At 33.6% G+C, this 18,189-nt stretch overlaps 1 protein-coding gene across 2 annotated transcripts in view; it reads right to left on the minus strand.

The window, feature by feature from the left end:
- Positions 1-128: 128 nt before the first annotated feature.
- The window catches only part of LOC125059039 (glutamate receptor ionotropic, kainate 2-like), a 19,375-nt gene continuing 1,314 nt past the window's right edge, over positions 129-18,189 (minus strand). The window contains exons 3-16 of one of the 2 annotated variants that reach the window (XM_047663218.1): positions 17,993-18,096; positions 14,727-14,889; positions 13,696-13,886; positions 12,897-13,046; positions 11,780-11,962; positions 10,664-10,864; positions 9,869-10,096; positions 8,816-9,039; positions 8,135-8,272; positions 7,173-7,371; positions 4,967-5,198; positions 3,945-4,060; positions 3,140-3,295; positions 129-492 (exon numbers count right to left, since the gene is read on the minus strand). In XM_047663218.1, the coding sequence (XP_047519174.1) occupies positions 295-492; positions 3,140-3,295; positions 3,945-4,060; positions 4,967-5,198; positions 7,173-7,371; positions 8,135-8,272; positions 8,816-9,039; positions 9,869-10,096; positions 10,664-10,864; positions 11,780-11,962; positions 12,897-13,046; positions 13,696-13,886; positions 14,727-14,889; positions 17,993-18,096 (2,483 nt within the window). In that variant the 3' untranslated portion in view covers positions 129-294. Of the gene's footprint in view, positions 493-3,139; positions 3,296-3,944; positions 4,061-4,966; positions 5,199-7,172; positions 7,372-8,134; positions 8,273-8,815; positions 9,040-9,868; positions 10,097-10,663; positions 10,865-11,779; positions 11,963-12,896; positions 13,047-13,671; positions 13,887-14,726; positions 14,890-17,992; positions 18,097-18,189 lie in introns of both variants that reach the window. The other variant, XM_047663208.1, reaches the window with a different exon arrangement.

Consider the following 18,189-nt stretch of genomic DNA (forward strand, 5'->3'; position numbering starts at 1 on the left):
GACATTTGTTTTTTAAACCTTTGCGTATTAAAGCCTTTTTGAAGAAAACATTATTTACTTGTTACTACTTACCCGTAATTAGAAAAATAAAACGTTTTTATTTTTAAATTAGTTTATTTAATAAGTACACAATAAACTGTACCAAAAACGTGTAATTAATTGAAATTGGTTAATATGTTGTTAATAAGCACATATATTTCATTCCAGCACGTTGTTTATTAGTTCCTATCTGTTATTAATCTCGTTTTAATTAATAAAACTGTTTATAATTAAAATTAGAGGCTACCCATAAATTTAATAAATTTCATCGAAGTTGATAAATGATGTAGCAGCTCGGAGTACAGAGACTGCCCGAGACCGTGAACGGTCACGCAGCGGAGACGGGCTAGCGGTGGAAGGCGCAGCCGAGCGTAGCGGAGCGGCTGGCTTGTGCAGTTCCCGTGGGTTCAAAGACACGCGCCACTCACTTATAAGTGCTTCTTTATATGTTATCTGGAAGATAAATTCATCGCTATATTTAATTTTAATATTACTTATTTATTATGAATAGTAGCTAACTAGCGGACCCGATATAATATAATCTAATATATAAAATTCTCGTGTCGCGGTGTTTGTAGTTAAACTCCTCCGAAACGGCTAGACCGATTCTCATGAAATTTTGTGTGCATATTGGGTATGTCTGAGAATCGGACAACATCTATTTTTCATCTCCCTAAATGTTAAGGGTAGTCCACCCCTATTTTTTTTTTATTTTTAGATAAATTTTAATTTTTTTTATGATACAGCATTAAAAATACATACAACCCCTAATTTTCACCCCTCAACAATAAACCCCTATTTTTTATTAGAAATATGCATGGCAAAACGATGTTTGCCGGATCAGCTAGTAATAAATATAAACGAATGCACTCAAAATCGGTTAATAGTAAGAATTTAATTACAAACACACGCAGATTGAAATATACTGCATTCATAACATTGATTTAAATTGTTATATATTATATGTTACACCAAAACAACTTTAAACTGGTTAAAACTGGTTTAGTATAGTAAAGTTGTTCTGGTTAATTCCTTTTCTCCTATGCATTAGACACTCCGCCCGCGCCACAGTAATCCAGATACCGTACTCTACATCGATCCTGCGTGTGATTCTGGTCGAGGGTAAACAGCAGGATATAAGGCCATTTCATAGTTTTGGCGAGCCCCTAATTCAGAATTTTGTTTTGTATTTTTATGTATTTTTAAATACAAATAACCAGAACGATTATAAACCACAAAACCGGTCCGACAAGGCGCCATCGAACTTAGATGTACAAATATTTATATCCTAAAACATATTTTACATACACAATTTCCTGTTATTGTATACCAGAATAAATTCTCCTATTAGTGGTAGCTAATTTACATCATCTACGCTGTCAAAGCTTTGAAATGATCATAACAATTGCCAAATGTCACGCGATTGAAATTTTCACATGAATCGTTGATGACAATCGCTTCAAATTAGTTACAAATCAAAGGATCGTTATACATACATCAATAAGTCTCCAAATAAGGTTTCAAATTGTCGAGATATATTATTTACTGATTCAGGTGAATCGGAACTCTTTTTCGAGGCGGATTGCTTGCCTCGAAAATATTTAATTTCGACGTTCGACATCGTAACTAATGCAATAATGTATATGTATGATTTGGAAATGGTTTCGGCTAGTTTAGGCTAAATAGCAGTAATCAAAATAAAGTCTTATTGGTAATCTGTATAAAACATAGTTTTAAAAAGCCTTATTCGAAAGGATTAGACTAGAATTATGAATGTTTAATTTGGATAGATTATGTAGCCACTAATAAATAATTTTAAATGGTTTTTAAAGTCAAATAATCTATTATTGCTTACATACTAGTTCTAAAAATAAATATTACATTAAAAATTTAAATAGAAATTTAACCTCAAATTTGAATACTTTATTCACAAAAGAGTGCCCGACCTTGCTTCGAGCACAATCGGCATTTTAACAAAATAAAAAATAGCACAAAGATGCAGCAAAATGCTTAGGTCATATTTTTTTAAGAGAAAAACTAGGTTTTCCAAATGGAAATTTGCCAAGGAAATGTATTATTTAAATATCTGTGTAGTGCAACTTTGTGGGACGGTTTAATTACCTCACTTTATTAATAATTCAAAGTTACTCCTAGCAATGTGAATTGCGTTTACTGCTCGACTGCCTTTAATTGTTGTGTTTGCAAATTTATACACAGAATTTAATTTGCGAGTATCATAGAGTGTCATGATAGATAATGGTCTAGAGAAGTGTTGGACTAGTAGCTTAAGCGTGACCATTTCAACTGAGGTCGTGAGTTCGAATAACAGCTGTGCACCAATGGATTCTATTTTATGCAATTGACACTTGCTACTGTGAAAACTTTGTGAAGAATTTGGGATGTCTGTGGGATCATCCAGAGTTCTTAGAAATGGAAAGGGAAATAACACTCCTGTATGGCAAATCCAATACGTTTTTCTCATACTAAGGCCTAAGTATGGACTGATCTATCAGACCCAAATAACTTGTTTTATACACAGCACAGATCGCTAATCACGTATTTGAAAAAGATATGAATTCAGTAAATATATTCAGAAATCGTTTAAACGACAATTTTCCTTAAAAGGCAAGTAGGCCTTCTAGAATAATCTCACGCCGTCAAATTTTCGTTAAGTATTCGGAACATTATTATTTTGGTGGGCGCAATTGATTACTAATACCATTTTCTACTAAGTAATAGCACGGGGATGGAGCGCACGGACTGAAGCTTAAGAGCCGTGCACCTCGCCACTTGAGTAACACTCGTATTTCTAACAATTTATATCGATCAATTATAAAAATCCGCACAATCAGCCACACAAAAATAGGCATGCAAATGTAGCATTAATTTTTATTAAGTCATATAGTCAGGCTATTTATAATTAATTTTCAAACTTATGGGCCAAATACTCGCCCACGCCATACAAGCACCTTTTTGTTAATGATATTTAATTAAAACTTACGCTGCTTACTGTATGAGAGTTATGTATAAATGTACTGTACATTAGAGTGCTCCTTTATATCGCGATTCAAACAATTATAAGGCTAAATACGTTACTAACCTTTTCTTTAACGCAAATTTTTCGGGCATGTAACAAGAAGTCGATGATGGCTACAATCACTCCAATGACCCCACCAACAGCAAGCACGAGGAAAATACCACTTGTGTTCTTCATTTGCAGCGAACCGCTGTCAGTCTCATCTGAATCTGTATTTTTCTGTAAAAAAAAGTCCCGTAGATATGTTTTTTCAAGTGCACGAATCCATACATACTTTCACCGGTAATAAGGTTTCTAAGATTGGAAGTATCCGTACTTCAACACGCCTTGTTGATAGAGGTGATTTTTTTTTTTTTAATAATTAACTGATTTAATATGAAATTTGAAGCCTGATGTAATGTTTACAAAATACAAACATGTTGTAAAATCCTTGGCTATTTAAAACAGTGACGGAGAGTTTTTGCCAGTTCTTCGTCCGTTCTACGCTCTTAATTTGAGAACTAGCAGTAAATTTAAATTATGAAGCATTTTTTATTTGACGTTCATAAGTGTACAATTACCTACATAAAGTAATTACATTTTGATTTTCTTACAACATGTACGACATGGCCGACAAATTGGCTTTCAATTATGTAAAATCTATGTAGGTATCTATAGAAGCACAAAAAGCACGAAAAGGCCAGAAAAAAATATTTTTACTGCAATTGTTACTTTTACCGCTTGAAGTCGGATAATTTCAATGTTCATGTGTTTTTTAGGTGTAAATCAGATAATGTAAAACTTTTATAGACTTATCTGAACGTCTCGTTCTTTCTTGGGTAAATCAAATAATTTTAATAGATCCAGTACAATATTTATAAATTATTACTTCGCAATGAGAAACGTTGTCCTCTTCCTCCCACCACTTTTTCTTCAGTGCCAATAACTCTCCTGACTCTTGCAAAGCCAATATCGCGCTGTCAATATAGCTTTTGTATGGAGAATCTACAATACGAAGACTGTATTAGTAAACAAATTAACCATTGCATATGTAACAATCGAAAATTGCTACACGCTAAACCAAACTACTGTTCAAAGATATTTATCCGTCCCATTAGATTTCTAATAAAAACTCTTGACTTCTCCAGATTATCCTTATAAGCGAAATTTCCTACCCCTCTCCCCTCCCTCCCTCTGTCCCTCTAACAGATTTTTTATAATCTAATACAAAGATGACTACGTGTCTATCAGCTAGTCTATAGATTTAGTGAGTTTAATGGACCCCCCGTGGAATTAATGAAAAATAGATTCTTTGATACCAAAAACAAGTTTTGATGCCAAGAGCTTTGTTTGGGTAAATATATTTGGCACTCAGACCTAAAAATAGAATAGTATTCATTTCGAATTTGTATGAAAACCTCTTGAAACTATTAAGCCCTTACAGATACTAATAATAATAATTGATAATTGTCTGATCTACAATTTTTGTCTGAGCTAATTTTATGATAAAACTTACCATTTTGCTGAAAATCGCGAAAAACCCATTTTTGTGACCTTTGATCCCGAGTAAATTTTTTTGCACGTGCCGGATCGATGAGGACTTTTCACATTTCCTTTATAATAGTGTATTGAACAATTCTACCAATATTCAGCCAAGTGCGAATTTTTGTAACCTTACCCCTATTTTTTAGTTTAATTTGACTGGATTATACTAATGTATATAGTTATATTACAAGCTTTTAAATACACTTAACAAAATAAATGTACATATTTCCATACGTTTCTTTATGTGGTACTTGTTTTATGGTACACGAAACGACAATATAAGTTTGTTTTGTTCTTCATTTATATCATGGGTAAAAATACCTTAGTATCACCGTTGTTTGACAAACATATTATAAAAATACTTACTTTTCGGCATAGCGATCCCATAATCTTTCGAGTCTAATTTATTACCAACCATTTTCAGGTCACAATATCTTTGCAGATAATATTCTATAGCGGTGGACTCCATAAAGAAAGCATATTTCGCTTTGCTACGTAACACGCGAAGTAGGCCCTCTTCGTTTGAATGAGTAAAGACTGTCGGTTTTGCTGCTTGCATGTTTGCCCAGAGTTTTTTATAGACGGTATCATTTGAGGTCTGTAAATAAAATTTTAAAATATTTCTTTAAGGAACTGTTCCAAGGAACCAACTATCATTTGTGCGTAGACTCCCTTATTTATCCAATATATAAAATTCTCGTGTCACAATGTTCGTTCCCATACCTCTCCGAAACGGCTCGACCGATTCTTATGAAAATTTTTATGCATATTCAGTAAGCCTGAGAATCGGCTACTATCTATCTTTAAAAACCCTTAATTGATAAGGTGTGTCCCAAATTTTTTTTATTAAATTGCTAGATAATTTTTTTATTTTTATTTTTTTACGATACAACTTACAAAAATACATACAACCCTTAATTTTCACCCCTAACGTGGTAGAAAAGAAATACTGGATACTTAAGAAGCGTGCCATATTCGCTTAACGGAAGTCCGCATCGTACAAATATGTATCGTTCGAATAGAATACGTGTACCGAAAGTATCTACTTTCAAGCTGTCGAAAAATAATAATATCGTATTGATGTATACGAATACTTAGAAACTATCGTGAAGTTCGTGTCAACGCCATTGTCTCTACTTTATAACACCGTTATTTTTACAAATAAAATAACTAGTTACAGACCATTCCGAACTTTAATAAAATAAATATAGAAACAAGCTCATTGTTGAACTAAAAGCGTAGCACTAACCGATACTCGTATACGACTGGGTGCTTGAAGGTCGACATAAATCCTGAACACACAGGGACATTGCTCTACCACTATGAAATATACATGTAATTGTCCCTGGAGTCTGTCTGGATTGTCTCTTGAGCTCTTACGGAGTCATTAAGTCGAGACAATCTTTCATAGCACTTGCATTATTTCTCACTCGTTTACGTTTCATTCCATTTTTAAACAAAAGATTTTCTTTTGCTTTTAAAACAGATATTCGCAAGGCCACAGAGGATACAGAGATACAATTGCAAAGAACTGTCACTAACAATTCGTCGTTGAATTAATTATAAAATTTTAGTGATATAGATTTTTTAAATTGATCGTACCGATATTTTTATAGCTATTACCAGCCCTGTGATTCTGTAACTCACTTCACGAACTCACACAGCGGTTTTCGCATCGGCGGTCGCTCTCAAATCAGTCGTGAAGCAGTCATTTTATGATTTGGCATTCTGAAAAGGTGGGAGCTTGTACTTTATTGTTTATCAGAATGCCAAATCATAAAATGACTGCTTCACGACTGATTTGAGAGAGACCGCCGATGCGAAAACCGCTGTGTGACTTCGTGAAGTGAGTTACAGAATCACAGGGCTGGTAATAGCTATAAAAATATCGGAAATTTTTAATTTGGATGTAATAACGAAAGAAAGTTTATTAATACTGAATAAAGTTTTTGTTGACATCTCTAGAATCAAGAGAAACTGGTCGCTGTGACTCAAAGTTTGAACCCAAGTCTGTGCTAACGCAGTGGTTAAAATAGTCACTAAAGAGACATCGGCGCACTCGCAACAAAGTTAAGTTTTTTTTAATCACAGCTGTCTTTCTAAGAATATATTTACTGCACTCAGGGCAAACCGGAGCCCAAAGAACAATAAATGTTTGGCCAAATCGATTTTGCAATCTCGTCTTTATACTGTAAGCGATTGCGAAATAGCAACATAGGAAAAAACATAGGATGAGAGGAAGCCCATGGCCATTAGTGGGACATAAACAACGTGTAATTCAGTACGCTGAAAATCTCGAAGTTGATTAAAATTACACTGAGTAGGGACGATTTTCACTGATCATCAAAAGAATTGCCACGGGCCCCAGATGGTATAGTTACGCTACTGTTTGCAAATTAAACTAAAGATAATAACAAATACTTCCAGTTCAATTGAGTACACGGTTATATGGGGCTTAGCCTCTTGCTAAATTTCTTGATGAAGATAGACATAACTATGAAAAACATTAAAGGCTTTTGATAAAAATAAAAGTTAATGCATAAACATTTCACATATATTTTTATAAACTTACCTCAAAGAACTTATACGTAGAGGCATTCGTGACCGCACCGTACGAGATTTTATTTTGTTCGGCAAGATCTTTAACGTCCGTTATTTCCGTGTTACGTCGATTATTTCTAAGGAACGTAGACATATTGGCGGTGTACGATGCAGTAATGATTAAGGCGAAAAACCACCACATTCCAGTTACCCAGCGCGAACCAGCGGCCCTGTAGATAAAAATCTCATATATCTTTGTAAACCAACAAGACACCTATTCGATAGATTTTACATCATTAAGTAACAACGTGAAGTTTTTATTCCGATTCTTATGTGGATACATTTTTTATTTATTTTTTTATTTATTTTTAAGATTTGATATTTACGCCATAGACAAGAGCGTTTAGATATTTTGGGAAATCTTTAATGATGTTTAATTGTTATATTGTGAATTGTGATTGTTGACCTTCACACTCAGAAGAGGCGACTGCCCATCTGTAAAGTTGGACCAATGTATTCTGCCCCACAGCGACCATGTAAGATATATTGACCGACACATTGATAATGGATTAACGTAGAGGCACCTCATCAAATGTAAAAAGCAGAAGCTACAGCTACAGAATAAAAAGAGCAGTCAATTGTCACCCGGACGATATTGCTTGCCAACTCACCATAGAACTGTATGTGAGACGACTAAAACGTCACCATATTCTAGACCGGAGTAGCTCTAGACATTAGATTAAAAAAAAGGAATAAATACGTTTATTCTAGAATATAAAATACAATTAAATTTGTATATGTAGACATCCCTACAAATCGGCGAAGAAGACAGAGGGTGTAGGCCGAGAGAAAAAGCCGGCGTCATAAACTCTCGGTAGATGATTAGTAGATACTTCCAATGGCAAGCCACTCCACGTGACAGCACCACAGCACAGATTAGCACTTAGCTGATTGCAAATACGTGCAAAAAAAAGTAAATTGTTATATTCTGACCTTGGTAAAATATCGCAGCCTTGTGTCATAATTGAGCCCATAGTCAGCCACATACAATTGTAAAGACTCCATATGTTTTGTAAGTTTTCCGGGTTTTGGTTACACGGGTGAGGATTCACCCAATCATCTTGACTCATTCTAAAAATAGTTGTGTAATGTAATTAAACCGCAGAAAAATCGCGTACCTATTTAAAAAAGACAAATATGCTATATCTATATATATAAAAATGAAACCCGTTTTCCGTTGTCACGACATAACATGAAAACGGCCTGACCGATTTGTCTGATTTTATTTTTATAATATTCCTTGAAGTACGAGGATGGTTCTTACGGAGAAAAAAAATAACAAAAAAAAGAATAAAATTTTTTTGTGAAAAAGTCTAAAAACAACACTTTTCTATATTCCCATACAAAATATTCGTAATAATACTTAAAAGTCAATTTGAACTTGAATACCATAATATAAAGTTCAAGTGTAAGTGGAGGGGTTCCGAGAAGGTAAATCTTTATTTTTTGACAAAATGTATTTGTTTTCTTATCAACTTTTTTTTTATCTTACTAGCTAGACCAGTGTCCCGAATAGCAGAATAAGTATTTAAAAAAAAAGAATCGACTGTTAGGCGGTACGATGTTCGCCAGGCCAGCTAGTGTTCCAATAAATATTAACCACAAACAACTTACCGTGCGCATATAAGCAGTACAAATGAGACAATGATGTATGTCGTTCCCAAATATAGCCACACATCCAAAGACAAAGGTTTTATGAACGAGAACATATCTGGTGCTTCTGCTTCTGGCTCCTTTATCAACATGCTGATTCCCAAAGACATGAATGGTATTGAAAAATCTACAGCCGAATTACGTTCGGCTGTTATTGTAAAGTCACACACCGCTAATTCAGCATTCTGAAATAAAATACACCAAATTCATTGTACCTACCTATGGTTCGAAATATATGCTAATATAATCAACAAATCAAGCTTAATATAATTAACTAAAACGATAGCGATACCGTACAATCATTAATTATACAAGCTAAATCTTTGCCAAATTTTTTCTTCATACGGCATAAAATAAATGTTTTTTTTTTTTTTTACATTTCTATCATTAAAACAACCTAAAAATAATTTGATAAGAAAGAAAAAAATTACGTAAACCTCAATAATAATAATCCAGACCCATCCATCCAAACCCTATAAGTGTCTTGGCCGCAGATTGCATCTGTTTCTTTAATCACTTTCATTTCGTAGACAACAAGGTAGGAACAGTTTTCTGTCTGACATATTGTATTTGAGACATGCCAGTTTCCTCACGATGTTATTCTTGACCGACGAAGCGAGTCTTAGAAGCACACATAGACAGAAAGTCTGTTGGTGCACAGCCGGCGATCGAACTTTCGAACTCAGGGATGAGAGACCCACGATGAAGCCACTAGGCCAACACTGCTCCCTAACGTAAACAAATATATGACAATACACACTCCGCAACATTATTAAGTGTGCGCAATGCTTGCGTAACTAGTGTATCCCTGAGCTAGTTAGTACGAACACGCTAGCAATAGTTGCCTTGCCTAGTGTGGTTCGGTACTCGCAGCCTCACTCACACATCTACATTATTGTCTTAGGACCAATTCTAAATATCACACACGGGTCAGTGTAAGACATGTCAAGCTAATTTTGTTAAGTCAGGTAGGTAAACATAATATTTAATAAGAAGAAGACAAGAATATCATACATGGTCCAATAGATCGCCTACAATGCCATCCCATTTCTTAGTTCCAGGAACCCTATTACCATAATTGTCATCAGCCACTCGGTAAAACTCGTACTTCATATCCTCTTTGTATTTTGTTCGTATCACTCTAAATATAGCATCAACAAGGTCCACAGCGTAGCCGCGAAACACAACAGTTCCGTTTGAATCGTCTATATCGAAATATGGTTTGCCTTTTCTTGATACAACCTTAAAATAGTACAATAGTAGCGTTCCATAAAAATTACGTAGCAACGCTTATAGATAATGTGACCAGTGGCATTGTCTGACTTGGTGTAATTAAACAACAAAGGTTTCCATCAGAATATTATTATGATTGTACAGTAATAAATAAGTTATATATAAATATTATTAAGTTAAGTTAAAAAACGGGCTTTTGTCAATGTATTTGGAAAACGCACTTCAGTCACTCGGGAAGTATGCGATGAGACATTAGCTATCCAAACCAAATTTTTTTTCAGAGATTGACCCTAACTTATGTATTTTTAATATAACTACGCTACGCTACGAAAACCGTAGCGTAACACTATGACAGTGTTACGCTACTCACACTTACGCTCATTTCAATCAACTCGTTTTGTTTCATTTAAACAGAATTAAATAAAATCATAATATTACTTAATCATATAGGTAACACAATGTACACCGATATAAACGATAACAAATTGTTCTAAATTTAAACTTCCACTTAGTTCGAAAATTTTTAATAATCAATAGCTTTGTTTTTTTAAATAAAATGTTTGTATATATATTCACCCTTATAGCAGACTTCGAAGTCCTAGCAGCTGATCGATCCGTGACAGCCTTTTCATCAGTGATCATGTCCGTTCTAGAGTCCCAATAGCCGGTATAAATAAACTGACTTTCGTTACTCAATTTCGAATAATGTAGTACGAAGTTAGTTCTTTTACCCTCTTCGTCGAATTCAATGTTACCCGTAAAACCTTTCGCTGGAGTCTGAAAACAGCTTTCCATTATGTAAATAGGCTATTTATTTTTATTAAGTCGATTTCTCTTTAAATATGAAATGAAATTTCTGAACAGAAATGTATTTATAACTGACAGCTGATGCCATACTTTTTATGGACTTGGAAAAGCAAATCGCTTGATTAAGAACAGATTAACAATTATTTTTATAATCATAAAATGTAAATCTATCGGGGAACATTATCACAATTTCCTTGATATTCAAGTGTGTAGGTGGTCTGTTATCTATGCCAACACATATATTTACACAATCAATAATATTGCGTAGGTGGCTTAGTAGGACACACGCTAATTAATGAAAGGCCAAGACTCTCAGATGAAGGGGTAAAGTTAACAAATAAGTCATATATTAATACATTTTAGTAACTGACCAGAATTTCTTACAATGAATGTGCCGTATAGGCTTAAATGTTAAGCAATCCTTGAGGTCGTGCTGTCTAACCCAGGTTATGCACCAATTGAATAATTTCTCTACATGTGCAATTAACACCTTAATATTGTATGGTTAAAGATATTACCGTGATCCTTGTGTGTGTCTTCGACACAGAAATAGGCTGAATTATATCAGACAGAACTGTCTTAAAAGAAAAGATATAAGTAAAACATCCGAAGAATTGTGTAGGTATATATGCCATACATTTCTAATTTGGTAAGTCCCGCAATTTAGAAGCCTTTATTATATAACCTCGATAAGTGGATTGTACACAGAAAAATAATGTTTCAATTCAAACCAGTACTTTCTGATTAGCGCGTTAAACTAACAAAACATATGAACAAACAAATTCTCATTCCGTCTAGATATCATCAGCAAAGAGGACAATATACCCACCTGACATAAAATATATGTATGACATCTGAAGTATAGTAAAAATAAAACTCAAGTACCTTAATAAGAGATTCTCGTAGCGCGTCACCGCTCGACCAGGCCGTTCCTTCGTAATCGGCTTTATTGTTCATAAAACATAATGCTGGGGGATCATCTACCCTGTAGGACCCTCTATCTTGTTGCATTCCTCGTATAGCCTTGTCTAGATGGGTTAGGGCATCCGCTGTTAACGCTGTTTCTAGCTAAATTCGAACAATGGGTGCGTGATTTAAGAGGCTGAATACACTCTTTACTAAGAAAATTATTTTTGTATATTTATATTATTCCAATTTATTGCTTCTTAATAAAACGTTCAATTCTAATAGATTCAAAAAAATATTTACGGCCGAACTCAAATTATCTATAAATTAATAATTATTAATTAACGAAACGACAAAATGTAATAACCGATTTTTAAACATATTAATAGCTCTGAGGACCGCTCTTCGAATACTAACATATTTATAAACAAAACTATTTATTTATTGATTAAATCCAAACACATCATAATAAAATTTCCTACAGTTTAAGTTACAATATAACAATAACGGTAGACATAAAAATTTCTTTAAAAAAGGGAGTAAAAACTAAAATTTAATTTAGTAATTACTTATTTAGAGATTTCTCTTGTAAGGTACCGGATCGGCGACTAACTACGCTTTTTTTAATGATCAGCCCACTACCGAATTTATCGTATCGGATTGGACATACAGTATCATACTTTGGGCTAAATCTCAACTGTAAATCTAGAACATAAATAATTAAATTGTACTTATAATTACACTTATAACATACTCAAAAATTATTCATTACATTAAATATTTAAATTACCTAGCGCGAAAAATTAACATACAAAAGTTATAGCAAAAAGTCAACTTAAAACAGTTTTGCGAAAACTGGCATTTCAATAACTGGAGAGGCACTTTCATATTTAAAATGTACTCTATGTTGCAGTAAAATAATTTGACAATACATTCTTCTTAATTTAGTTACTCAACATTTTATTTAGCTGGATTTAAAATGAACTTATATAAATATTGATTTTCATTACATATGACGCTACGTAGATGTAGATAATCTTCTTTACGTTCTATACTCAATTAATCTCATTCTTTACACCTTTTTAGAATCACTTACCCTTATTGATATATTAGCTGTATTCATATCCATATCTTTCCATCTGATATCGTTAGACGTGGTTAAATGCATCGTAGTAACGTTCGCCATCAAATCAGGTATGTCCTCCAAATTGACCGTGTACGCATCTAAATTTGTTAATATAAAACTCTGTAAATTACCACAAATGTATTGAATAAAAATATTTAATTCTTCTAAAATTAAAAAAAAGGGTGCGTGTACTTATGTACGCGCATAAGAAGTTATACTTCTTTGGTATTATTAAAAATAGTTTTTTATTGCATGCAAATTATAATTACAAGTCAGTTAATTTTATGTCACGGTTCGCGCGCATCGTAATTATCAGATATGTAATCGTAAAACTATTTAACGAGATTTAGACGCAACAAATAGCTCTCTGCAGAAATAATGTCACATTTATACGCGTTTCATTCACGCAATATATTTATTCATTATAGCACTTTTACCGGAATTTCCATCTTCTTGTATGCGAATTACACTCACTTACTTCTATGACAATCGGCATAATAGATGGCTAATGTATCGTAAACATTTAATATATTTTACAGATATGAAATGAGTGTTGCCCATTTAGCGACGTTGCCACTATATTTCTCAAGATATGTACTCGTATTGACTATTTCATAGTGAAATAGAGAGTCCAAATAGGGGTTAGCAAAGATAAATTTAAGACCGTTGTCATCAATGTATTCATACTGTATTTACGCTGTGAAACAAGGGTAAAATAAGGAATGAGAAATCAAATAAAAAGAACCTGATATTGGGTAGAATTTTCCACCTGTATGATCTCTGTCATGTATTTCCGTATGTTCTCAACGGCACAATCAATTACGTGATAGCTCATGTGTTCCACTTTGAATACGTTTTTGAACGATTCTCTGTTGTCACCGTCTGGGTCCAGCTGCATGTAAAATATTTGCTCGTGTTTGTATGGCCATGAATTTAAAACTTCTTGCAGGCGGATGAAGCCTGAAATTTTCAATTAATAGAAACTAAGGAATGTATTTAAATAAATTCAAGGAATAATTATCGCATATAGCGAGGAAATGCTGCCAGCGTTAAAGGTACAAAGGTGATTTTCATTTTAATTAATTTAATTATGACTATTATTACTTAGTAGGTTAAGAAAATTGTAAATACTGTATACTTCATTTTAAATAAACAATTATATTAATGAATTTATAAAATCAATAAATTTAAATAAAATATATTGTTTAGAATTTTTTTAACATAAAATACCTTTTGCGCTTTATTTCTAAACTGGGTTGTTTAGTTTTTAAACACCTGTAATAATCGACTTACAACTCTGTCGTAAAAGCAAGAAGTGCCATTGTGTTTCAGTATAGATTAGCTATTAACGTTAATACTAGAATGTCAGAAAGTAATGAATTTAAAGAAGTTATCGACAATTCGTCCAATTCGCGTCTAAGAGTCCTTTATCAGGATCAATATAAAATATTAATTAGATATAGAAAAGTAAGTAATTTTTACATATATAAACGAGAATTTATTATACTATTTATAACGACGTTAAACTTTAAATCCATACTGACGAAAACTACAGACATTTTTCACTGCAATGTAAAACAAGAACCTCCGTAAATAGGTATTTGAAAGAAAACAAGGGCAGTAAGATTACTATATGTATTTATTTGAAGTAAATTGATAGAGATACGAGCTGTCAAAATCTGACAGTTACAACAAATACGAATATATAACCAAAACTATCGTAAATCACGTGTCTACGGCTTATGTCTCATGTAAGTTGGAAACTAAAATATCATGTGATTAAATATCTAATTAACTTACTTCCATCGTCTTCGTAGAAAAATGTGAATTTATCCCACTGCAGCTTTTTAATTAGCGTAGCGTAGGCTTTGGATATAAGTTCCGGCGGTGGGTGATACATAAGCGTGTACAAGTCATTTTTCAGCGTGTCTGCCGGCTCCCAACCCATAGACAAATGTGATATCTGCAAATATAGTATAAATATTTACAGTACAAAGCTATATTTCTAGTGGCGTACCAATTTTTAACGCAGACAAAAAATTATCGTTTAATACTTTTCAAATTCAAATTCAAATTCAAAAATCATTTATTCATGTAGGTAACACAATGTACACTTGTGATTCGTCATTAAAGAAATAAATATTAATGCTTCTAATTTTACATTTACTGCCAGTTCTCAAATCAAGGGCGTAGAACGGAAGAGAAGAACTGGCAATAAACTGTCCGCCACTCTTTTTAATCGCCATGTTTTTTTTTTTTACACAACGTTTGTAAGGAGCTGCAACCATTACACCATGTTCCACATGACATTTTAAGTAATTAATAATAATAACATAAATAAAAACAAAGACCTGTCCCCTATCAGCAGGAGGCATGGTGAAATAGGAGCACGCACTTACATTCTCGTGGGAACAACACGCAAACACATAGTCGAAATAATTAACATCACCGCATACACGAATTCAAGTACGACCAGTCACCACAAGTAGCACCCGTTCACGAGTATGACGCATGGCCAGCCATCGGCCCCCTCGCCATATTTTAGGGAGAGAGACAACCCGACGCATGGACGCCGCCACAAGCAATGACATTTAAGCGAGCATGACGATCCTTGAAATGTAGACTTGGCTACATAAGAAAATAATAATAATACTGAAATAATTGGATACCACATGGATCACGGTTTGTTCCCACTTTACATTAAAACAGTCGTGGATGTTGACGATCGCCCCAGAGTCTGGAAATGCAGCCGAGAGATTCAGTCGTGTTACGTTTTCATCTCCTGATGCTACAGCTTATGGCAAAAATGGTCTTTTAATCTTTAATTAAAAGCAAAATTTAAAAACAATTTCAGATTATTTATTAGTGACAAAAGAACGTACACTAATTGTTATTTTTGTATTTGTTTAGTATTGGCTTTAAAAATTCAAATTAAACATAATTTTAGGAACCCACCAAGACGCTTCTCTAGACAATATGGGGTCGTACCAGCCAGTAAACACGTAATCAACGTCAAGATTTTTACGCTTTAGTTATCATTCTTAAATAACACATATTTTTCGATCAAAAAATAATCTCCGACGCAATTAAATACCACGATAGTATTAAGATTAGACAGGCGAAGACATTATTTACTGGCAAAGGACGTCATCGTCCATTCGACTAATCTGTGACCGTTTGGTGTTACGTAACTGAAGTATAAAAATCAATACCTTTCATTATCTATTTTTTGTTAAATTGATGAGTATTAACAAGTTATTTTACTTTATTACGCTTACTAAGATTACTCGCAATAACACTTTATTTTTCATACTGTCAAATTGCCTATTAACAACGCGAACGTAATTCGAAAATCAAAAATCAAAAATACATGTAAGTACAGTACAACAAAAAGGCAACTTAATAATTTACTTAATATAAGCACCTTATGCTTCAAAGGTTGTTGTTATAACGTTTTTCTATTAAATATTCTTAAAATAACAAATGGTTATATATATTCCTTAAAATCTTTATTCGTATATAGACGAATCTTGCACAGCATTATAATACGTGCACCCGAAATTAATATGAAATACTATTTTTCAAACTTATATAGGGAATTCATTTCAGGACTCCAGCCCACTTAATGTCGGCTGGCGCTGACGTTAAACCTTTTCAAACCATCTCATAATGTTCGCTTACGAGGTAGAATTGTAATTGGTGATGCTCCGAAATAAGTTAACTTCAAAGGTTTAAAAGTTTTTATTAACACTGTTATAAAAATAAATAAATCAATGGCGCAGATTTATTTATTTGGCGCCTCAGATTTCTGAATCTGTTTCATGATCATTTTTAAATCTAATAGGCAAGTAGGTAATCAGTCTTCAGTGCCTGACACACGCCGTCGACTTTTTGGGTCTAAGACGTGTCGGTTTCCTCACGATGTTTTCCTTCACCGTTCGAGCTAATGTTAAATGCGCACATAGAAAGAAAGTCCATACCTCAGGTATGAGTGTCGCACGCTGAAGCCACTAGGCCAACACTGTTTTCATTCAAACTAATTTAATTTTAAATTATGTTATCTCATAGTAGTGTTGGCCTAGTGGCTGGAGTGTACATCTCTTGGACCCAATGGACTTTTCTATGTTCAACCCTCGCTCGTACGAAAAGCTTCGTGAGGGAAGCGACACGCCCTAGACCTAAAAATCGAGATTGTAGCGCCACTTTTTATAATCTCTTATGGATAAATTGTCTCAAATATATCGGTGACCGTCAATGTTTGTAACTTGTATTATTATATATCTGGATGAGATGTCAAAGGGCTCGAGGAGAAAATTATTCCCGGATAACATAAATAGGTTTTGTAATTCAATTAAATACTTATTCACTTATGTAATTGAACTTCTTTTAAGACTTTATCTACACAAATATTTAGATCCTGAGTACATATTGTCGATTCGCTGATTTTATTAATTGCTTCGCATGCTAAACACGGCTCTTATGAGTTATTATTTTCAAATTGCAGAAAACACAATGCTTTGCAGAAGTTCTAAAACTGACTTTAATGTGATGGCACTTTATAAAACTTTCCAATAAGTACGTGACATGTTAGCTTTTAACCTACTTTCGGAACATCGATTTTGACCGAAATCTTAACAAAGAAAGTGCAACGTATTGAGCCAAACAACTTAAAAACCCTTAGCAATTTAATGCTGATTTTCATCTAATTTAATAGTTCGCTCTAGTTATGTTTCCTCACATGATTACAGGTTAAGAATTAAGATGCTCGAAAGGTTGTCTGTCTAAGTAACATTTTCTTATTAGACCACTTTGTAGATCAAGTTCGCTTTTCCAATTTGTTTTTATTGCGAGAACTATAACTATGAGAGATACGTTTTATTCTATATCTTTTATGGGCCTCAAAATCAAATGCCCTGTAATGACTATGATTACGTTACTAAAACCTGGATCTAGTGTTTAAGGCAAAACTTACGTATTACAATTTCGTAAGGCAATTTTGAAAAGCAACGTTCTCTAAAAGCTGCAATATGCTTCGTGATCGTATTTGCATTTATATGGATACTCACATTCAGTCTGTTGCATAGCAGGCAAGTGGTATCACACACGCCGCCTGTCGGCCGCGGGTCGATCAGTGAAACGATGCCTCTATTGTCCGATGTACTTTGGCATACTAAAAATTTGAAGTGAGAACGTAATTTTAAATCTAAAGAATGGTTTTTAGTCCTACCAACACATCCACAAGATATTATGGAAAAAATATTAG

Source organism: Pieris napi, chromosome 2 (assembly GCF_905475465.1).
Source record: "Pieris napi chromosome 2, ilPieNapi1.2, whole genome shotgun sequence".
In the NCBI taxonomy this organism is placed as follows: domain Eukaryota; kingdom Metazoa; phylum Arthropoda; class Insecta; order Lepidoptera; family Pieridae; genus Pieris; species Pieris napi.